Raw genomic sequence first — 22,326 nt, forward strand, 5'->3', positions numbered from 1 at the left:
TATATATAAACAGGCACTGGGCCCACCCATAAACAGCACAGGTCACTGCAATAGCAGCTTTATAGAAAAATATTTACAAAAGTAACTAATACAAAAGTGTTTAGATAATGTTCAATATCAATTTACTACCGTGTATGTTTATTGAAAACGAAATATTAAGGTCTGTGTATTATTTTGACATTAATTAGCCGATCCTTCCTATGGCAGCTATATGATAAGTCGTTCGATTTGATTAAAGTTTTTTTCGAAATTCTGAAATATTAAAATAATGATTGTTTTTACAACGATAAAAAAGAAAGTTTAAATAGATTTTTTTAATTTTTCAAAAAAGTGTTATCCATTTCGGGGTCTTTAAACATTTGTATTGTATTATACATCTGCGCGGCATGGATATATGGTATATGGACACATTCTATGGGCGTACTAGATGCCAAGTAGGCAAGTGCCGTTGACGCAAATTGCGCGCCTCTGCCAAATTGCTATTATTTTTATTGTTATGATGTAGTGGTCTCCAGAGTTGAGGTCGCTTCGTGTCCATCTATTTGCTGCACTTCACTTTGAAGTACGCCAAGATCGGGGATCCTAAACAGGTGCGTAGACTGGATTTTATACAGGGGGATCAGAATAGGGATTATATATTTTTTATAAATTTTATTTACATTTTAAATAGGTTTACTAACCAAATTCAATAAGAATCATATAAAGTTAAGATATCAAAATGTGTTGGTACCTTAATTCAACTGTACGGCATAAGTTCGAAGCAAAAGGCTTCCAAAATCGAACCCCCTATGAGGAATCCTGACTACGACCCGACACCTCATTGAACTGTCGACCGGGAGAACGATGCGATGCGCAATGTTGAGATGAACAAAATTGGAAACAAAAACGTAAAATGGAAATGCCAATGAAAAATTCCAATCCCCATCCCCATAACCATACCCACCCCACGAGCTATATGGCTCTATATCCGACATCGAAAAATCGCCAGCACTTGTAAGACATGTGTAAATATTTACGTTCCGCCTTCTTTATTTTTTTCTCTACTTTTTTTTCTACTTGTTTTTTTTGGGGGTGGAGGGCAGGAGGATCTGCGAGATAAAGTGACGTCGATGTCGACGACCGACGAGCGGCGACGCAAGAATTTTGGAATTTGGCATGGTCGAAGGACGCCTGTTGTTGCCATTGTTGTATTGCTGTAGCCCCCGTCTATAAAAACATGTATGTATATGCCTATATAGAGTTTTTATCTAGTACGCAGTGGGCGAATGTGCATGTGTTTTTAGATCGGGATTCTGATTCGGATTCGGATTGTGATGCGGATTTCATATATGTACATATATTCGGATGTGGCTGCGGAATGAGTCAACTGGGGGCTGCCAAGTGGGAATTTCTAATTTGTGCTCTCTCTTGTACAGCGCAAATTTGCATATGCATATATATGCGAATTCATATTCGCAGCTGCATAAACATCTGCATTTTAAAGGCCATAAAGGTCAGAAGTGCTGAACAGATATGCGAGGGAAGAGTGGCCCCATAAGAAAGTTACCCTAGTAATAAAGTAAGTTTAATGGGTTTCTTATTTTAAAAAAGGAATTGGTATATGAATTGCTATTTATCGGGGATCCTAAACTTACTCTGGGCTAATGAGCCATATTTTAAAAAGGTATATCATACACCATATCGTATTATAATACAGGACTTTAGACCTTAAGCTTATAGTTAGAACTAGTTAGCACATTGAATTTTTTCCAAATGAAATAATAACAAAGAGACCTCTGGCAAAATCCAAATCCCTCTTCGAAATTGACGGAGATCCTATCGTCGACTTCAAGTTCGCGACTTCGTCATCGTTGTTTGTCTGCCATTGCTGGGAACTGAGTGGGATGGCCTAAATATAGAGCACCTGGCCCAAAATAGACCGGCCATGTGGCCCTAGTGACGTCAGGCGTGGGGGGGGGGGGGGGGGTGGTGGAGCTGGATGAGTTGCGGTCAGGTGCTCGCCCCCGTCGAATGTAAACAACTATTGCTGGAAACAAATCGAATGGAATGGAATGCTGCTTGGGACGCTTTGTTTACACTCGATTTCATCCACTCAATCACCGTCATTTCGCCAGCAAGAGATCTTAATCTCCGGCGGAATTTGCTCTCTTTCGAGCGGAAGATGGTTTCTTTATCTCCCTAAACAGCCAATCTGTCAACTTGGTATGATGACCTTCCCGGGTTTTTTATGCCAGCTAAGGATGACTTGGAGAATTTGCTAGTTTTGACTGTGAACCTCAAAAAACAGTGCAAGTTGGGTGCATGGTCTAATACATCTTTATAAAAGAGATATGTGTAAAACATAAAAATTAGATATTTTTTAAAATATATTATTGCACACTTTTAATTACCTTTATAGGTGGTTTCTAAACCCTAGAAATTTCTGGTACAGACTCTTAAGACCTACTAATACCTAAATACCTAAATAAGAATAAATTATGTATTTCAATATTTCCTCACAAATCCTATAGGATTATAAAGGTAATGAAACTATATAATCTAATTTATACATAGACATAAATGTAAAAAAGTAAATATCCTATATAGCTACAGAGAATATATATATAAATATTAAAGTCACTTTAAAAGTAATTTAAAATCACAAATGATTTGTGATCTGCCCAGTTGATAAATTCGAAATGCCATCGCTACTCTGAGCTGCTGATAGGCGGCCAGCCTCTTGGGTTATCAGCCATAAATGGCTGAGTTAGTCGCGAGCTGTGGATTGCGAATAGACGGTAGCATCGCCTCCAGTGAATTGGTCAAACCCGACGAACATGTGGCTCCTGCTGGCACTCGTCGTGCTCCTGATGGTCCTTGGCCTGGAGATGCGACGATTCGTGAGGAACATGAGGACTGTTCCGGCTCCCCTGCCCCTGCCCCTGCTGGGCAATGCCCATCTCTTCTGGGGCCTCGATCCCGCAGAGGCGTTTCTGAAGATTGGCCAACTGGCCCAGAAGCACGGCGACACCTTTGGCCTCTTCCTGGGCCCCTCCTACAGCGTTATGCTCTTCGATCCGCGCGACGTGGAACGCGTTTTGAGTAGCACCCATCTGCTGACCAAGTCGCAGGAGTACTCCTTTCTGGCTGGCTGGCTAAACGAGGGCCTGTTGGTCAGCAGTGGACGGAAGTGGCATCGCCGGCGCAAGATCATCACCCCGGCCTTCCATTTCCGCATCCTGGAGCCCTACGTGGAGATCTTCGACAGGCAATCCCTGCGTCTCGTCGAGCAACTCCGGCTGAAGAGGAGCAGTGGCCAGGAGAGGATCAACCTGGGCGAGGCCATTCACCTCTGCACGCTGGACGCCATTTGCGGTGAGTACACTTGGCGAAATGGGAGACCCATTGACAGATAGATGCATTTATTTAGATTAGGAGATTTTTTTAGTTTAAGTAAAGAAAAATAAATTTAAATGATTTATTTATATATGTAAATGTGGTAAATAATGTTAGCAACCACAAATCTGACATTTCTTTAACAAAGGAGAAAATAATGTCTGTCTTTTTCAGTAAAAATTTTATTATTTAAAAAATTAATTTCGGCTAATCAACCAGATTATTTAGTTAGCCCTTGAATGGCGCGAACAAATCTAGAGTGCAGTAACTTTTAAATTTTTTATAGTGCCCGTATTCTAATCCATATATTGGCCAAGGTTCAAATCCACTCACCGCCATAAAACACTAAATGCAGCTATCAATATCAATTGCGATAAGATTTCGGGCTTGTTTGGTGCACTCTTTCGGTAGTTAGTTGGCTTTCGACAGTTTGATAAGATATTCCCACAGCGATTAGCATCGGACACCTTAGATGCACTCAGCGAAAATATGGTAGCATTTCCCAGAAGCCAATAACCAAATAACCGAATATGGAAAACTTCGGAGCTCTTAGGAATACAATTTTAAATGTATGCTAGAGACGCTTTCTCCCAGTGTATCGTTGGGTATCAATAGTCAATAATCAATTTTGGCCGTATCCGTTGGGGCTCTCACATATACGGCCCAATTGTTGCTGGATCAGTAGTACCTCCGTTGCTCATGCGAGGAGATAGATTGAGGAAAGTCTCTAGAAGAATATATAGACGACCAGCATGTTTCTGGTCATCGGCGCAATCCTGGCCAGCGGGCTCTTCGTCGGCCTGCTGGTCTACCAGCTGAAGTTCAAGCGGTTGATAGACCTCATAAGCTATATGCCGGGTCCGCCGGCGCTGCCCCTGGTTGGCCATGGCCATCACTTTATCGGCAAGCCGCCACACGAGATGGTAAAGAAGATATTCCAGTTCATGGAGACCTACTCCAAGGATCAGGTGCTTAAGGTCTGGCTGGGTCCGGAGCTTAATGTGCTGATGGGCAATCCCAAGGACGTGGAGGTGGTCCTGGGCACCTTGCGATTCAACGACAAGGCCGGCGAGTACAAGGCCTTGGAGCCCTGGCTCAAGGAGGGTCTCCTGGTTAGCCGGGGTCGCAAGTGGCACCAACGCCGCAAGATCATCACGCCCGCCTTCCACTTTAAGATCCTCGACCAGTTTGTCGAGGTCTTCGAGAAGGGATCGCGGGATCTGCTCAGGAACATGGAGCGGGATCGCCTGAAGCACGGTGATGCCGGGTTCAGTCTCTACGATTGGATCAATCTATGCACCATGGACACCATTTGCGGTAGGAATCCGAAAGGCACTTCTTCTACAGGGAAACAGTACATTTTAGATGGCTTCATTAATATCGCTCTCCCCCTTTCCCTCTTTCCCAGAAACCGCCATGGGTGTGTCCATCAACGCCCAGTCCAATGCAGATTCCGAATATGTCCAGGCGGTAAAGACGATCTCAATGGTGTTGCACAAGCGGATGTTCAACATCCTGTACCGATTCGACCTCACCTACATGTTGACCCCATTGGCGAGGGCGGAAAAGAAGGCCCTGAATGTGCTCCATCAGTTCACGGAGAAGATCATTGTGCAACGCAGGGAGGAGATCATCCGCGGTGGAAACGAAACCGCAAACAGCGAAGATGCCGATGTGGGCGCCAAGCGAAAGATGGCCTTCCTGGACATCCTGCTGCAATCGACGATCGATGAGCGGCCATTGAGCAATCTGGATATCCGCGAGGAGGTCGACACCTTCATGTTCGAGGGCCACGACACCACCTCGTCGGCACTGATGTTCTTCTTCTACAACATAGCCACCCATCCGGAGGCGCAGAGGAAGTGCTTTGAGGAGATCCGATCGGTGGTGGGTCAGGACAAGGCCACGCCGGTCACGTACGAGTTGCTCAACCATCTGCACTACGTCGATCTTTGCATCAAGGAGAACCTCAGGATGTATCCCTCTGTTCCGCTGCTGGGTCGCAAGGTGCTCGAGGATTGCGAGATAAGTGAGTGGGCCAGATGGTTTTATTATTAATATTATTCATTCTTATTATATTAAGGATTTTGAGCTTTGATTTTAATAAGATATTCTAATGATTATTATTATTATTACGATTTTTGTATCTAATTTATATTTATTTATGCTACATCATTTTTACAAGTATACTTATAATAACTAATATATTATATTTCCTCTTCCAGATGGAAAATTTATTCCAGCGGGCACAAACATCGGCATATCGCCTCTTTATCTGGGCAGAAGAGCAGAGCTCTTCAGCGAGCCCAATAGCTTCAAGCCGGAGCGATTCGATGTGGTCACCACCGCCGAGAAGCTCAATCCCTACGCGTACATCCCCTTTTCGGCAGGACCTCGCAACTGCATTGGCCAGAAGTTCGCCATGCTGGAGATTAAGGCCATCGTGGCCAATGTCCTGCGGCACTACGAGGTGGACTTTGTGGGCGATACTTCGGAACCGCCTGTCCTGATTGCCGAGCTTATCCTGCGCACGAAGGACCCGTTGATGTTCAAGGTGCGGGAGCGAGTCTACTAAACCTTAAACTCACATGCTGTTCCTCCTCCACTTGTAAATAAAATGTAAATTAAATGCAGAAGAACATTGGTTAACATTTGAATTTTGTTTTTAAATATTAACGGTTTTGGTTTGTGTCCAGGCTGTGGTGTTTTTCTGGTATTTTTAAAATGCCGCAAAACGGTCACACTAGCCTAGGAGTGAGATAACTTCGATAGTTTAGATAGAATCGATGACATCTTGGAGCTAGCCCTATCGAATACTATCGCATACACAAGTATTCGATATATCGATAGTATCGTGAGTCGTTGGCCCAGCTCTAGAACCGTGTTTCTCTTGTGTAGAAAAACAGAAAAAAAATTAACTTTTTCTTGCATTTTGCCCGTGCAAAATACGCAAAATCGCCCGCGTTCGTTGGCCCAGCAGATTGCACAACCGCGCGCAACAAATTGCCACCGATTTTGCGGCCAGAAAGTCGCGAAACCAAAAAATATATTCGCAGCAAGAAGAAGAACGAACGAAACGTTCAGTAGCAGCTATAATTGTCGCTGTTGTTGTGGTTGTTTGTGTTGGTGTTAGTGGTGTGTGTTGTTGTTGTTGTTGCTGCTGCTTCTGCTTCTTCTGGGATGATGCTGTAAAGTAAAGTAAAGTAAAAGTGGTGGCAAAACCGAAAAGCCCGTGTGTGTGCAACGCAAAACAAAAAAAAAAACACGCTGCATTAGCGGCCAGGCGGAAAATGATAAGAACGATGGTGGTTTGAGACCCAAAAATATCAAATCAGTGTGTTTGTGCAAAAAAAAATTGCGCCAATAAGCAAAAGCAAACGCAAACATCGTTTGTTTTATTGCATTCCCTACGCACACACGCACGCAGTCGCATACATATGCGCTGCAGCAGCAACAGAGATTTTTTTTACCACACTCACTCACACACACCCACATACATGCATCCACTCAGCAAACGGAGGACAACAATAACAACGAAAGCAGAGAGAGCAGTCAAATGTTTCACTTGAGGTGAGTTTTCCCATGGATTAACTTAAATTGCAACAGCAAAGTGCAACAAATTGTTTATTTCCCCCGGCGGCAATTCATTTGGAAATTGCCTATGATTTGATTTAGATGCGTGTGGTGTGTGTGCATGAAAATTGGAAATCGCCTGTACGCTTGTATGCATGTGCGGGCACTATCGTGAGCTCTCGCTCGCACCCACTGAGTCCTTACGGGCGTGCGTTTGTTGTGTTTTGCTGTTGCTGCACTTCTCTCTCTGCCACAGCCAAACAAATCGCTCACTTTTTTTAGTAAAATTCAATAATTGTCCGCCGTGCAAAAACATGAATTAATAGTTAATGATGCTGGGAGTACGGGGTATGTTTTGGTCTATATCTATATATCACGCGAAAGTGCTGCCCTCAGCTTTTGGTAACGCGGTTTCCGGTGGATGGCAATCTTTGGATTGGACTTTTACCAGGAAACTGGGCCTCCTTTTTCCTTGTCTTTGATAACTTCTAGGTATATCCTGAAGCAGTTCAGTTAAAACCTTGACCATCTCGATTTGGCTTTTTAATACTCATCCAATCCTGGCCCAAAGAAGTCTTGAAAACATACATACGCATGTTAAATCGATATATTCGAAATAGTCAGTGCTAAAATATCAATTCCATACAAGTAGAAATATTTATCCTTACCGCGAATACCACAAACTAATATTCACACCCATTGCAGTGACCAGATCACCAAGGATTAGAGCCACCTACACGGAGTGAGAGGATACAAGGGAAGGAGCCAGAAGGAGGAGCAACCATCGCTGGCGAAGATGTCGCGCTGGGGCAAGAACATCGTGGTGCCGCTGGACTCGCTCTGCAAGGAGAAGGAGAACACCAATCGGCCCACTGTCGCCCGATCCGTGGGCACCGTTGGCAAATGGGGCAAGATGGGCTTCACCTCCACACGCACCTACACCCTGTCCGCCCTACATCCGATGGCAGCGGCAGCGGCGGCGGCTGCTGCAGCCGCCAGTCCCTCCCAGAGTCCCGCCTCTACGCAGGATCACGATCCCAACGATCTGTCCGTGTCGGTGCCGGAGCCACCGAAACCGAAGAAGTTCTTTAAATCGAGGAATGCTGCTCCGCCGGAGGTTATAGCCCAGATCATCCAGCAGCTACCGCATTGCGGGGCCGGAGCATCGCCCATGCGGGATCAGTACTCGGCGGGCGGCAGTGGTGGTGGTGCCACGCCTACTTCCGGTGCCCAGGAGGCGGGCGGACTGAAGCTTAAGCAGGGCAAGGGTGGCAGTTCCGCAGAGCGGAAGCGCAAGTCGCCTAAGAAGAAGGCACCAACAACGCCATCAGCGGCAGGAGCAGCAGCCGCATCCACACCATCGACGCCTGGTGCGTTCTACGGCGCCTCCGATCGGGACGGCGATGGGCTGAGTGATCCCGCCTCGGAGCAGCCGGAGTCGTACAGTGCCTCGGGCAAGCAAAAGCAAAAGAAACCGAAGGAGGAAAAGAAACTGAAGCCGGAGGCGCCTCCCTCGCGGGTACTGGGTCGCGCCCGCAAGGCCGTCAACTATTGCGAGGTGGACGAGGACGAGCGCTATCCCACGCCCACCAAGGATCTGATCATTCCCAAGGCATCGCGCCAGCCGGCGGAAGTGGCGGCCACGGCAACAGCTGCCGTCGCCTCCTCGTCAGAAGCCTTCATCAGCTCCACGTTTGGCAGCCCAGGATCGGAGCCGTCTTTACCCCCGCCCACATCCGCGCCCAGTGCATCCTTGTCCACCGCTTCCCAGCTGCCCTCCGCGTCCGGCGGAGCGTCGAATCCTCCGAGCGCTTCTCGCACGCCGGAACATCCTCCCATCGTGCTGCGCATCTCCAAGGTAAGTGGCGTAGTCTTCTCGACGGGATTTTTATTAAAGATCTGTAGAAAAATCATTGTATGTAGGTGGCATCCCATAGAATTATTCCTAAATGTATGGATTTTTTTTTGAGTTTTAAAATTGAGAAAAGGAATTTCACATAAATTTTACATAATTTTAAGATCTGATATAAAGAAGCTGGATTTATTCATTTAGATAAAGCTGCATTTAAAGATAATTTTAAATACAAGTAATTTCTAAGCATTGCGTTCATAAATACAGTTTTGAAGTGATTCCTAGGAATATTGCTGATGTCCCTATAATTTCGAATCCAATTTGAATTAACTTTTCCACTACTGAGTGAGTGCCCCTGACCTTTTTCTAAATTTCTTTTAAGCTCCTTTCTCACCACTCCACTCCACCACTATATATCGATAACTTACGCCCAGCAAACTATTACCCAACTCCAGCAATCAGTCGAGTACCCCCAATGCGATCGCTCTCTCCACCTTCACCTCTCGCTATCTCCCAGTTCAGTCACTCTCTCCTCTCCAAGTTGCTCTATCTCCCTCTCCCCGCTTTCGCCGCTGTGTGTGGGAAAAGGAAAGCAGCGCAGCGCGCGGTGTAGTGTTAAATTACGCGCGCTTTTACATGACCAACCAAAACAACGGAATTGGAGTCGGACTCTCTCTCGCTCTTCCTGGTTGTTGTTAGTGTTTTGTTTTTCGCTTCTGTCGCTTTTTATTCCTTTTCTTTTTGTTACTTTTCCCATTTATCGGTGGCTTCTTGCCCAGTTCGGTTCAGTTGGAGTGTTAATTACCGGGGGAACGCCACACAGTAGTCCCCATTTCCATTTGCCATTTGCCAGATCAGCTAGCTAGAAGTAGGCCCATAAAGAAAGAAAAGTGGATTGCCGATAAAGATCCCCAGCTAATCCGGTCTTTGCTTTTTCCAGGGCACTTCGCGCCTGGTCAGCACGGATAGTGAGGAGCCGCCGAGCAGTTCGCCCGCTCACCAGAACCAACACAATCTGCTTGCGGCCACCGAGGAGGAGCCATCGGAGCGGACGGGAGACGAAACAGTTCCTGCAAGTACGCCAAAAATCACAGTGAAGCCACTGAGACCACCGCCAGCAGCAGATTCGGTGGAAGGATCATCTGCGGCAGGAGGATTAGGAGGAGCAGCTGGCGATTCCTTTGAGGAACGCAAGTCACAGTCACTGGAACCCAACGAGGACGAGGAGGACGAAGAAGAGGAGGAGGACGAGGAGGAGGAGCCGCCGGAGATCAACTACTGCACGGTGAAGATATCGCCAGACAAGCCGCCCAAGGAGCGTCTCAAGCTGATCATCAAGACGGACGTGATCCGCAACGCCATCGCTAAAGCCGCTGCTGCTGCGGAATCCCGCAGTGAAAAGAAGTCCAAGAGCAAGAAGCACAAGCACAAGCAGCTGCTGGCCGCGGGATCTGGACCCGTTGCCGTATCTGTAGCCAATCCCACGGAAACCAATTCCGAGTTCAAGACACCCTCACCTCATTTGGCCTTCAGCGAGGCCAACAGCCAGCAAGCACTGAATCCGCCATCTCAACAGCTGCACCACCAGCAGCTGCATCCGCAGCGAGGCTCCGCGGTCATATCGCCCACCACTCGATCAGATCACGACTTCGACTCGCAGTCCTCGGTGCTGGGCAGCATCTCCTCCAAAGGCAACAGCACACCGCAGCTATTGGCGCAGGCCGTGCAAGAAGACAGCTGTGTTATCCGCAGCCGGGGATCCAGTGTGATTACCAGCGATCTGGAGACGAGCCAGCACTCCTCGCTGGTGGCTCCACCCTCGGACATTGAGTCGCGTCTGGAGTCCATGATGATGACCATCGATGGAGCCGGCACGGGGGCAGCAGCTGTGGTGCCGGAGACGCCGCTGCAGGAGGATATACTGGCTGTGCTACGTGGCGAAGTGCCACGGTTGAATGGCAATACGGATCCAGATCCAGCCGAGGAGGAGGATCAACAGCAGCAGCAGCCGAAGAGGGCCACACGTGGCAGAGGCAGGAAAGCGAATAACAACGCGGATGTTCCTCCTCCGGCTACGGAGACCAGAACACGAGGCAGGGCTAAAGGAGCGGATGCGGCTGCGGCTGCCATTTCACCTCCAGCAACCAAAAGAAGCACACGGGGCACTCGAGGCTCCAGAAAGGTCGAGCAGGAAGTCGACATGGAAGTGGACGAACCAGCGGCGGCGGTGGCGGCGAGTGAGGACCAGCTTGAACAGGCTGCACCTCAGCCGAGAAGAGGTCGCAATGCAGCCGCCCGGGCCAATAACAATAATTCAGCCAGCGTTAACAACAACATCAATAAAATAGCCGCCAATCTGTGCGCCAAAGCAGAGGCCAGCCGCCTGGTTGAGGGTGGAGCAGCGGGTGGAGCACCACGTAGCTATGGCCGGAAACGAAAGAACCAGCAGGTGACACAGGTTCTGCAGCAGGAACAGGCCCCCGATGAGGAGGAAACTCCCGAGATTGAGGAGGAGCAGCCCACGCCCGCCAAGATTCCCCACACGGATCACAGGGAACACTCGCCGGACCACGACCCGGATCCCGATCCCGACGAGCTGTCGAACAACTCAAACAACTCGTCCTTGCAGCACGATGGATCCTCTTCATCGCCCCCGCCGCGGGATTTCAAGTTCAAGGATAAGTTTAAACGAACGCTGACCCTGGACTCCCAGGGTGCGGCAAATGCGGGAGCGGGAGGAGCAGCAGCCGCAGCAGGAGCAGCTGAGCCCCCTGGCGAACAACGAAGCGCCGTCAAGCTGGTTATTTCGAAGAAAAAAGGTAGCATCTTTAAGAGCCGTGCCCTGGTGCCATCCGATCAAGCGGAGCAGGCGACAGTGGCCAAGCGGCATCTGTACAAGCACAGCTGGGACGCCGCGCTGGAGGCAAATGGCGGTGGAACCGGAAGCGATGCCAGCAATGCCTCGGCATCGGGAGTAGGCGTCGCCGGGGTCAAAGACCATTTGCTGCATCATTTGGCGGCGGGCAAGTCCGATGGCGATTTCGGTGACAGTCCCTCGTCCAACAACAATGGCTCCTCCAGTGCATGTAGCAGTGCGTCTACGTTGCGCGGCGACAGCCCGGCGCTCGGTAAGATCTCGCGACTGGCGGGGAAGCAGGGCGTTCCCGCCACCTCCACCAGTTCCGATGCCTTCGACCTGGATTTGGAACCAATTGCCGGTGAGCTCGACCTGGAACGCAGTGCCGCAGGAGCTGCTTCCGGTGGAACGGGTGGAGCAGCGGGCGGAGGAGGAACGACTGGCGGCGGCGGACCCATTCGCGTCGACCGCAAAACCAAGGACTACTATACGGTGGTGCGAAACGTGAAGACCGCCCACCAGATCCAGGAGATCGGGGAGTACCAGGAAATGGACGACGATGTCGAGTACATCCTGGACGCACTGCAACCGCACAATCCACCGGCGACGCGCTGTCTTTCCGCCCTACAACTGGCCGCCAAGTGCATGATGCCAGCCTTCCGGATGCACGTGCGTGCCCATGGCGTAGTCCTTAAGTTCTTCAAGGTAACTTCCCTACCTAATTATTGTTATATATTTGCCATATTGAATTGCAAACGCTTTAATTTGCACACTTGTTTGGAGTTGATTGTTTATTAATTTTGATGATGGAAATGGATCCTATCAAAATCAATGTATCACCATTTCGCAGAGGTATACCAAGAATTGCTACTTTTCTTTGGAAAGCATGCATGTTCATTGGGTATTTAATGCCTGTAACAACGTAAAAACATTATTAGGTATCGTATAACATGTTTAGCTTTGCAGCTATATAAATATAGAGTACCAGTTTGGTATTGATTTCCTCCGAACTTTGCCCGAAAAGGTTTCTGTCCGTATACATATGTCAATAATGTTTAAATATTTTTAACAAAATATCAGTCTTAATTAATGAATTTTAAAGGATAACTAGCTTAATGTATGCTTAGTTTATAAAATCGAAGTCATTCAGTGTAGAATAATGAACATAATCTTCGTAATCGTAGGCACTATCCGACGCCAACAAAGACCTCAGCCTCGGCCTGTGCACTTCGGCCATCATGTACATCCTTTCCCAAGAGGGCCTCAACATGGACCTGGATCGTGACTCCCTGGAGCTGATGATCAACCTCTTGGAGGCGGACGGTGTGGGTGGCAGCACGGAGAGTGGCCACCCGGACCGAGCGGGCTACGACCGGAACAAGCAGAAAGTGCGTGAGCTGTGCGAAGAGATCAAGGCGCAGGGCAAGGGGACGCATCTTAATGTGGACTCGTTAACCGTGGGCACGCTGGCCATGGAGACGCTACTTTCGCTGACATCCAAACGGGCAGGAGAATGGTTCAAGGAGGATCTGCGAAAGCTGGGCGGTCTGGAGCACATTATCAAGACCATATCGGATTTCTGCAGACCGGTGATTGCCTGCGATACCGAGATCCACTGGCAACCGGCGCTGCTGGACAACATGCAAACGGTGGCGCGATGTCTGCGAGTCCTCGAAAACGTGACGCAGCACAACGAAGCGAACCAGCGCTACATGCTGACCTTTGGCCAGGGACGAGCTGTGGAGACCCTCTGCCAGCTGTACCGCCTGTGTAGCCGGCAACTTATGCTGCATCCATCGGTGGACTGCGCTGGCAGCAACAAGGAGCATCCGGGCGTGGCCATGCGAGAGCTACTGGTTCCGGTACTCAAGGTGCTGATCAACCTGACGCACACGTTCAACGAGGCGCAACCCTCGCTGGGAGCTGAGTTGCTGGGCCAGCGCGGCGATGTGGTTGAGACGAGCTTCCGGCTGCTGCTGCTCTCGGCCAACTACATTCCCGACCACTGTGTCTTCGAGCTAAGCATACTGGTGGGTGCATCTAGCCTATGGGTTACTCCTTCGAGTATCATCTTTTCATTGGTGATTTTCGTCTTTTCCAGGTTCTTACCCTGTTAATCAATCTGTGCATGCACACGCTACCCAATAGGGCTGCGCTAATGCAAGCTGCCGCTCCGGCGGAGTACGTGGCGGACAATCCACCGGCACAGGGATCCGTAAGTGCACTGCAAGCTCTGCTCGAGTACTTTTACAAGTGCGAGGAACTGGCCAGGTGAGAAAAATATATTTCTAGTTCTGTGGCATGGTTTACAAATTGGTTTCCCGCAGATTGGTGGAGAAAAACACGGACGCCTTCCTCGAGAGCAACGAGAAGGGAAAGAAGAAACAAGAGGAAGTGGAGGAAACAGTCAACAATCGTGAGTATTCAGCGGCATAATGATGATGATGATCTCTGGATCCATGGTTATTCACGGCTGGTTTTACCCAACAGTTCTGCAACGCGCTGGCCACCACATGGAGCACACGCTAAAGGGCAGCTATGCGGCCATCCTGGTGGGAAATTTGATTGCGGACAACGAGCTGTACGAGTCGCTGGTGCGGCGCCAATTGCGAGGGAACAGCTTCAAGGAGATTATCGGCGTGCTGGAAAAGTACCACACATTCATGAACCTGACCTCCAGCGTGAGTTTTGAAATGATTTTCTTGATATCGTATCCTTAACTTTCAGCTAATATAAATCTAAATCGTTATATAACAATTAAACTGAGCCCGCCCCCTCTAACTTGTTACCATCATTCTTGTCCATCAGTTGGAGGCAGCCTTTGTGGCGCACATGAAGTCCACGAAACGCATCATCGACAATTTCAAGAAGCGCGACTACATCTACGAGAACTCGGATGACCACGACAATACCCTGCCACTGAATTTGGAGACGACGGCGCAGGTCTTGGCCGTCGGAGCGGACACGTCGCATGCTGCTGCCTCGTGCTCCTCGTCCACATCCGCCTCCGTCTCCGCTTCCTCATCCACATCGCCCACAGGATCGACGAGGGTGCAGCGGGTGTACAAGACGTACAGCAGCCACAGATAATCGGACCCGGACTCCGATTCGGATTCGGACTCGGAATGGGAGAGCCATCGCCATTGTCGTTAACCACACCGAAAGCCTGCCACCAAAATAAAATTCTGTTGTTTGTGATTATGTAATTTGTTTATGTGTTGATATAGCAACCACTATATGTATGTGTATAGTATGTAATGCACCTAGTTTCAGTCAGCTGTACCCCCACGTATATAAATGTATATCGAGGTATATAGTTAAGAGCGATAGGATAGAATGCGATCTGATCTGTTTATGCGTTTGTATTAACCCAAAGTGATAGCGAATTCTTGAGCATGGTCTGCGTTTTAACTAAAAATTATACAAAAATGATAAGAATTGATGAAATGAAACCCCGAACAACACAAAGATCCAAATCCCCTACTGATATGAGTACGTTATATAGTCATAAGCAATATTAGCAGCTAAACGTCGGCTTACCTTCACAAACACACAAAAACACACACCCATGTAAATATTGTTTAATCAGCGATTTTATCGGACGCGTCTTAGGTTTATTTTAAATGTTTTTTTTTTTACCTACTCTTACCTTAAATTTTAAACCATTTTTTTATTCGTCTATTTAAAAACAAACGCTCTTAACAAACACACAGCGGGAGAAAGAGCGAGAGCGGTAGACAGAAGTGTAAAGAAAAAGAGAGAGAGAGAGATAGCGAAAGAAAGAAATCTAGATTCGATGAGAAAAATAAAGTTATTTTATTGCCTAAACTTAAGCTAAAGAAACTCTACTTATAAAACTAAAACTGATCAATAAACAAATATATATATATATATATATATGGATATAAGTGTACGTTTACAACCACAAAAATGTCATTTAGGCTACAAAAATCAGATTTAAAAAAGCAAGCGCGCGTGCAAGAAAGAAACAATTTCGGGAACAAAATATATATTTATTTTGTGTTTTCAACGAGTACATAATATATTGTTCTTGCAGAAAAAACAAACAGAATTAAAACTAAAATTGAAAAACATACGATGTTTGTTTTATTTTGGGAGGAGATGTTTGGCCAAAGGATAATTTTTAAATATTAAAGAATTATTTGATAATATTGGTATACCAAATATTTTTGATATTTGATAGACTAAATCTTAAAGATAAATGTAATATAAAACAATTTAACTTTAAATTTCCAACATGATATAACCCGCTCCAGTGAAAGCACTTTGAAAAGTCAACTGTCGGTGTAGTGGACACTGTCTATTATTTCTTGATATATGGTTGATTTTTAATATTCTTCATAACGAGGAAACGGAAATGAACTACATTACATTTTAGTCAAACAAATGTAATATGTATATCCAATTATTAACAATTTTTAAGCTCCTTGGTCTCCATTAAGAACTCCCATCTCTAGACTCACGAACATGACTGTGAAAATACCGCTGTCAGCTGTTTCTGGTATTTTTGCGACCGGGCTGTCAGTATTTTCCCGCTTCCCACATGTAATTTTTATGTCATCAGGCGGTCCAATAGGCAATTGCCGAACCGAAACAATAAACAGGGTTTAAACAAAACGCCGGTCTGGCCGTAACACTGATCAATTAAAGGGCGCTTCAAATCTCCAGCCAACCCGCCTGCCCGCTACCATTTGGCCAGAACAGGACAGGACAGGATTAGGATGTCGACGCGTCGCCAGGCGATCACGTTATACAGGAATCTCCTGCGCGAGTCGGAGAAGCTGCCCTCCTACAACTTCAGGTGGGTGTGGTGAAATATAGGAGACTCTGCATACGGAGGAATAAAGCAATATATTACCATATTACCGGGTTCCAGGATGTATGCCGGCCGCAAAATACGCGACACATTCCGTGCCAACAGTGGCATCCGGGATTTCGGGGAGATCGATCGGCAAATGGTCGCCGGCCAGCAGAATCTGGAGCTGATACGTCGCCAGGTGAGTGGCCCACGCGTCTTCGCCGGGGTCTTCTTATCAGCACTGATGGGAAGTATCTTGATGTTGACACTCCCATCTACTCTATAGTACAAAAAACCCTTAGTTTGTTTTTCGTTTACTTTAAGATTGTTCTAAACTCAAGTATCATGTCTTGAAGATAACATCTTTCTGTCAGCTATGGCTTATACCATCGTACTATGGCAAGAAATAAACTAAATTGCATCATATTTAGTGTTTTATGATCATTCTAACTCACTTTAAACAATAATCTCAACCTAAATCTAAGGTCTTTGAAAAAATTCAATTTACCCTATCAATTATCATATCAGTTCATGTCAGTCAATCAAAGCCCATGATGGAAACCATCTTAAAAATGCTTTTGTATACTATGTTTTTCTACCAGGTAAATAAATAATACCTACATTTCCTACCCCCATTTAGAAAGCAAAAGCCACCATTTTGCTGCCCCTTTTTTCTTATCAGTTGGTCAAGTTTATTAACCTCTACATGTCTACAGGTGATCATCGGCCATTTGTACAGCGCCGACAAGCTGGTCATAGAGAACAAGAAGACCTTGAAGCCCTCGGATGACTGAGGGAGATGTGATCGAAAAGCCGGTAGCTGAAGAGAGTACAATAGTAGGGATGGAGGAGAAGGAGGAGGAGGAGCAGCTGGACGATTGGCAGGAGCAGGAGCAGGAGGCGTCTCTACATGAAGACACAACTCGAAAGACTCGACCCACACACAACACACCACACACACTGTTGATTTTATATGGCACTTTGCATCCATCAAACCAAGGAACCGAAATCATTTGCTAGCAAAAAAACACCAATTTAATGTTATGTTTAACAACAATTATGAAATTATATATACATACATATATATTAATGGTATAAATAAGTACTAAGGTACTCCAGAAAAAAAAAGAGCAAGGAAACATCTACAGACACCGGCGCCTATGACATGGAATGTGTGATCGGGGGATAGTGGAGAAGGAGGAGGTGTAACCGGAAACGGAACCGGAACCTACGCCTGGTAGGTGCTGGCGGAGACATTGCCGCCGGTTCCCGTCCAGTTGGTGTGATGGAACTGGCCCTCCTCACCGAGCAGTTCGTAGGTGTGGGCACCGAAGTAATCCCGCTGGGCCTGCAGCAAGTTGGCGGGCAGCTTGGCGGTGCGGTAGCCATCGAAGAAGCTGAGGGCGGTGGACAGGGCGGGCACGGGGATGCCCCAGCGGAAGGCGTTGGCCACCACCTCGCGCCACGAGTCCTGGCCGCGCTCGATGGCCTTCTTGAAGAAATCGTCAAGCAGCAGATTCGACAGCTGCGGCTGCGACGTGTACGCATCCTTGATGTTGCCAAGGAAGACGCTACGGATAATGCAGCCGCCGCGCCACATCAGCGCAATGCCGCCGTAGTTCAACCGCCACTTGTTCTCCCTGGCCGCCTCACGCATCAGCATGAATCCCTGGGCATAGGACACGATCTTGGCACAGTACAGGGCGTGCTTGATGTCGTCGAGGAACTTGGTCAGGTTGGCAACTTGCGCCTTGGTCGAGGGTCCCTTCAGCGAGCTGCTGGCCTGGACACGCTCATCCTTCAGCGCGGACAGGCAACGGGAGAAGACCGCCTCGCCAATTAGCGTTACTGGCACTCCGTACTGCAGAGCAGCAATGGCCGTCCACTTGCCCGTGCCCTTCTGGCCGGCGGTGTCGCGAATCCGCTCCAGCAGATGACCCTTGCTGTCCTTGTACTTGAGGATGTCGCGCGTGATCTCGATCAGGAAGGAGTCCAGTTCGGCCGAGTTCCACTTGCCAAACTCCTCGGCCATCTGGTCGGCCGACAGTCCCAGGCTCTGCATGATGTGGTAGGCCTCGCAGATCAGCTGCATGTCACCGTACTCGATGCCATTGTGGACCATCTTGACGAAATGGCCGGCACCGCCGTCGCCCACCCACTCGCAGCAGGGCTCACCGTCGGCCTTGGCGCAGATAGCCTGGAAGATGGGTTGGATGAGGGGCCAGGCGGCCTCGTGGCCACCGGGCATCAGCGAGGGTCCATGGCGGGCACCCTCCTCGCCACCACTCACGCCGGATCCCACGTAGAGCAGGCCCAGTTTGGCCAGCTCGTCGCAGCGGCGGGATGTGTCCTGGTACTCGGAGTTGCCGCCATCGATGATCACATCGCCGGCGGAGAGCAGCGGCACCAGCTGCTGGATGAAATCGTCGACCGCACTGCCAGCTGGAATTGGAAAGAAAGTAGAACAAAATTAGTGATAATGCTGAGATATATGTAGGCTTAGCAGTTGCCAAAGTTCTTAAGTACAACTATTATAGATTTTTTAATTTTGCCTGTAATAGGGATTAAATGAAATTGGACAGAAAGTAAATCGGGACTTGGCTATCGTCCAGATCTAAACTTTTATGAAGTTATAGAACTTATATATCATTAAGTTTAAGCCCTTAATCAAGAACTCATTATTAAAGACCAATCAAAAATACGATACTGCTGATTAACAAGCTTATCTTTTTAAAATTTCTTTAAGGTTCAACTGTAAACGATTTCTTGAACTTAGCCTGAGAACAAAATAAGCAACATAATAATGAGATATTAATAATTTATTTCCCGAAAGTTCTTTAAAGTACAACAACTATAAATTCCATGAACTTTGTCCTAGAACAACATTAGCAATTGTACTTTTATAGGGGCTATATTTTTTAAATATTACATTTAACGCGTGTGCCAGCTCTTTTTTATATGAAGAAATCATCAATTTAGACGGAAAGTAGAGCGTGCGTTTGAACAAGGTCAGTTGGTTGCTTTTGGAAAGTCGCTGTTTTACTTTGGAGGTCACCGTGAGGCGTCCCTTGAGCCGGTGAGCACTTCTCCAGCGCAATGGAACCAGAACGAGAACCAGATAAGGCCAACGAGTCTGGCGATAATAGCATTGATCTATCTATCTAGCGGTCGTTGGTTTGCGACACACTAGCGGTCACAATCGTAGGTCCTACAGCACTAATCTAATTAGGCCCTGATAATCAGTGCTTATAATTGCATGATAAACTAAAAATGACTTGAATATTAGAATAGTTAAATTCAACTCAGTGAAAGTTCACACATCTTGTCAAGCAACTATCAAATCTAAAGTTAATACACTTAACATATAATATAATAGCTATATATTTATGGTCTGAATTGTGCGCTCATAGGGTGAATCATTGGCCTGGCAACTTGCAGGGAAGGTCGTCGGGACAAATGATCATGCGGACAGAAGAACAGATTTCGGTTAGTCCAATCCGAGGAAATCCCCCTTGAAAATCGGCCCATTGTGTGTGACCTATTATGAATGTCAAAGATTTCTCTCTGCGCCGTTGTGTGTTATTGTTGCTTTTGGTAGGTAGGAAGGTGAAGGTGGAGATAAGCCGGGCACGCCGATTAACGTACGAACTAGAGGTGAGTGTGAGTGGTTAGAGGAATTTTGGACATGCGTGTAGGGTAGACGAGAGCGTGAGTGACCTGAAAACCCACATAGGGTTTCGAAAACGGTTTCTTAAAAAAAGAGAGGTGCAATGCACGAAAAATTCAGTGCATTAAGCAGCGCAATTGGAAAATTTGAAGAAAACTAATGATCAGTTTTTTAACTAAAAATCTTAAAATCCTTAAGTTAAAAAAAAATCCATTTTAAGCAATACATGATTTTTTCCTATAAAAAATATGTTTAAATATTGTTTGATAAATATTTTTCTTTGGATGTTGGCTTTTATGGAAATCTAAATTTAATTTCCTCCTACAAATAGAGTTTACTAAGCAGGGCAAAACTAATGGTTACAGTTATTCAACTAAAAATCTTGAATCTCTACTATTTTTAAAAAATTTCTATGGCATTTATAAATTTTTTTATTTAACATGGTTCTTAAATATTTATTTTTATTAGATAAACATTTTCCTTTGAATGTTGGCTGTTGTGGAAATCTAGATTTTTTTTACAATTTTTTAAATTTTCAAGTAAAAAGTATCGCTTTTTAAAGTATCAAAATAGTGTCATCTCTAACGTATCTTACAACAACAACAGCTAAGCCAAGCTTTGCGTTGGAAACCCAGCTCAATGATCTCTGAACGGTTGTTTATTGTTGTTACTCCTCTTTTCCTACATCTTCCACCTGTTTATACTCTCTTCTCTCTCTCTCCTTTTGCACATTGCAATATGAACCGCATAAAAAAAAAAAGCAAATCGTTTGATTTGATGACTTTGCTTTGACTTCCATTCGCACACGCGCGCACACATGTAAACCAGAGTCACCAACACAGCGAAAGTGGAGTGATATTTTACAGCGTGTTTTTTTTTTGGGATTATTGGAAGTGAAATGCTAATTTAGCAACTCTACACTCGACACTCACCCTTGACCAGCAGCATGACCTTGCGGGGGGCTTTCAGCTTGGAGACCATGTCCTTCAGCGAATCGGCGCCAATCACATTGGTGCCTTTGGCCTCGTTGGCGAGGAAATCTTTGACCTTGGCCACGGTGCGGTTGTAGGCCACCACCTTGAAGCCCTTCTCGTCCATGTTGAGGATCAGATTCTGGCCCATGACGGCCAGGCCGATGAGAGCAATGTCCGCTTGTCTACAAAAGATACGAAAAACCATTAGAAAAACACATTAAAAAAACAAAATCAAAAAACATGACATTTGAAAAACATGTAAAACTTGTCAACCCAAAAAAAATGGGGCTATTTCCTCTTACTCACCCGCTCATGTTTCGCGTGTTTCGATCTGTTTCAGCAATGGTGCAAATTCCCCCAAGCTACAATTTATATATGGCCGATAAGCTGACCACCGATCAAAATTATACCAAAGAATTATGTTTTAATACCATATTATACATTTTTTTATATACTTCAAGCGGTCACGCTACAAAGCTTTTGCGGAGCTTTCGTAGAAGCGGCAACTTGAAATTATCACCGATCTTTAACCCACTAATGCCTGATTGTTTAAAAACTGGAAGTAATTTTCGTTTGATTAAAGCATACTGCTGGGCATTGAGTTTAAGGCTAGGCAAACTCAGATAAGAAATTATACTATGTTAAAAAAAGTCTTCCCGAACACTTCGAATTTAGCTTTATTTATTTTAAAGTAAGCCTTTTGACTAATTGTATTAATAAAATGTAAAATACGCAGATAATAGATGGAAATGTTAAGAGGAATATCATTTTGAGCTGAAATGGAATGCAAAAAAAATGCTATATAAGATATAATACAATTTGAGTTAATAAAAAAACATTTAAATCAAGGAAGAACATTTAAGACATCTGCATTGCTTTAAAAACCCTACACAGAAAAAATTCGGACGTTCTTATCTGAGTTGAAAATGTTCTTAAAAATAGAACGAAATTTTTTAAGTTGAAAATGTCCTCCTTGAATCAAGATAAAATGGCGGTATTTACATTGCATATCTTAACAAATAAACTAATAGTCCAGTCAGTAGAGTATACTTATCAAAAAGTTGATAAATAAACTCAATTTAACTTTTATCTTCTCACCATTTCGTTCTAATATTGAGAACATTGATAACAAAATGTACTTACACGGTTTTTAAGAACGAATGTTCTCAATACAAGAACAATGTAATGGTATAATTCTCTCTCTCAAAA

At 46.1% G+C, this 22,326-nt stretch overlaps 4 protein-coding genes across 6 annotated transcripts; 3 read left to right on the top strand and 1 right to left on the bottom strand.

Annotated features, from left to right (window-relative positions):
- Positions 1 to 2,743: 2,743 nt before the first annotated feature.
- LOC119558261 (cytochrome P450 4d1) lies at positions 2,744 to 6,016 on the top strand. Of its 2 annotated transcripts, none has more exons than XM_037871609.1 (3): positions 2,744 to 3,354; positions 4,784 to 5,404; positions 5,601 to 6,016. In XM_037871609.1, exons 1-3 carry the CDS (start codon positions 2,817 to 2,819, stop codon positions 5,948 to 5,950), a joined length of 1,509 nt encoding a protein of 502 aa, XP_037727537.1. In that variant the 5' UTR covers positions 2,744 to 2,816; the 3' UTR covers positions 5,951 to 6,016. The 2 variants fall into 2 exon arrangements, with proteins under 2 accessions (XP_037727537.1, XP_037727536.1); XM_037871608.1 differs by lacking the exon at positions 2,744 to 3,354 and adding an exon at positions 4,058 to 4,692.
- Positions 6,017 to 6,240: 224 nt separating this feature from the next.
- Positions 6,241 to 15,490, top strand: LOC119558260 (protein wings apart-like). Its single transcript, XM_037871606.1, has 8 exons — positions 6,241 to 6,945; positions 7,654 to 8,806; positions 9,741 to 12,362; positions 12,842 to 13,687; positions 13,759 to 13,928; positions 13,985 to 14,073; positions 14,148 to 14,338; positions 14,466 to 15,490. The coding sequence occupies exons 2-8, from the start codon at positions 7,745 to 7,747 to the stop codon at positions 14,745 to 14,747; spliced, it is 5,262 nt and encodes a 1,753-aa protein (XP_037727534.1). The 5' UTR covers positions 6,241 to 6,945; positions 7,654 to 7,744; the 3' UTR covers positions 14,748 to 15,490.
- Positions 15,491 to 16,218: 728 nt separating this feature from the next.
- Positions 16,219 to 17,621, top strand: LOC119558413 (protein bcn92). Its single transcript, XM_037871946.1, has 3 exons — positions 16,219 to 16,479; positions 16,555 to 16,675; positions 17,193 to 17,621. The coding sequence occupies exons 1-3, from the start codon at positions 16,400 to 16,402 to the stop codon at positions 17,268 to 17,270; spliced, it is 279 nt and encodes a 92-aa protein (XP_037727874.1). The 5' UTR covers positions 16,219 to 16,399; the 3' UTR covers positions 17,271 to 17,621.
- LOC119558412 (6-phosphogluconate dehydrogenase, decarboxylating) lies at positions 17,133 to 21,567 on the bottom strand. Of its 2 annotated transcripts, XR_005220188.1 has the most exons (4): positions 21,424 to 21,567; positions 21,076 to 21,299; positions 17,556 to 18,918; positions 17,133 to 17,492 (listed from the first exon to the last, which is right to left on the bottom strand). XR_005220188.1 is itself a non-coding variant. In XM_037871945.1 (3 exons), exons 1-3 carry the CDS (start codon positions 21,429 to 21,431, stop codon positions 17,705 to 17,707), a joined length of 1,446 nt encoding a protein of 481 aa, XP_037727873.1. In that variant the 5' UTR covers positions 21,432 to 21,567; the 3' UTR covers positions 17,489 to 17,704. The 2 variants fall into 2 exon arrangements, 1 of the variants encoding a protein (XP_037727873.1); XM_037871945.1 differs by having other exon boundaries at positions 17,489 to 18,918.
- Positions 21,568 to 22,326: the final 759 nt, after the last annotated feature.

The sequence above is a fragment of the Drosophila subpulchrella genome, chromosome X (genome assembly GCF_014743375.2).
Source record: "Drosophila subpulchrella strain 33 F10 #4 breed RU33 chromosome X, RU_Dsub_v1.1 Primary Assembly, whole genome shotgun sequence".
Lineage (NCBI taxonomy): Eukaryota > Metazoa > Arthropoda > Insecta > Diptera > Drosophilidae > Drosophila > Drosophila subpulchrella.

Coding starts and splice junctions, on each gene's coding strand:
- LOC119558260 (XM_037871606.1), top strand. CDS start 7,745: ATGTCGCGCTGGGGCAAGAACATCGTGGTGCCGCTGGACTCGCTCTGC. Junction 13,929..13,984: donor AAGTGCGAGGAACTGGCCAG/GTGAGAAAAATA, acceptor GGTTTCCCGCAG/ATTGGTGGAGAAAAACACGG. Junction 14,074..14,147: donor GGAGGAAACAGTCAACAATC/GTGAGTATTCAG, acceptor TTTACCCAACAG/TTCTGCAACGCGCTGGCCAC.
- LOC119558413 (XM_037871946.1), top strand. CDS start 16,400: ATGTCGACGCGTCGCCAGGCGATCACGTTATACAGGAATCTCCTGCGC. Junction 16,480..16,554: donor CTGCCCTCCTACAACTTCAG/GTGGGTGTGGTG, acceptor ACCGGGTTCCAG/GATGTATGCCGGCCGCAAAA. Junction 16,676..17,192: donor TGGAGCTGATACGTCGCCAG/GTGAGTGGCCCA, acceptor ACATGTCTACAG/GTGATCATCGGCCATTTGTA.
- LOC119558412 (XM_037871945.1), bottom strand. Junction 18,919..21,075: donor GGTCATGCTGCTGGTCAAGG/GTGAGTGTCGAG, acceptor TTCCAATTCCAG/CTGGCAGTGCGGTCGACGAT.
- LOC119558261 (XM_037871608.1), top strand. CDS start 4,128: ATGTTTCTGGTCATCGGCGCAATCCTGGCCAGCGGGCTCTTCGTCGGC. Junction 4,693..4,783: donor CACCATGGACACCATTTGCG/GTAGGAATCCGA, acceptor CCTCTTTCCCAG/AAACCGCCATGGGTGTGTCC. Junction 5,405..5,600: donor GCTCGAGGATTGCGAGATAA/GTGAGTGGGCCA, acceptor TTCCTCTTCCAG/ATGGAAAATTTATTCCAGCG.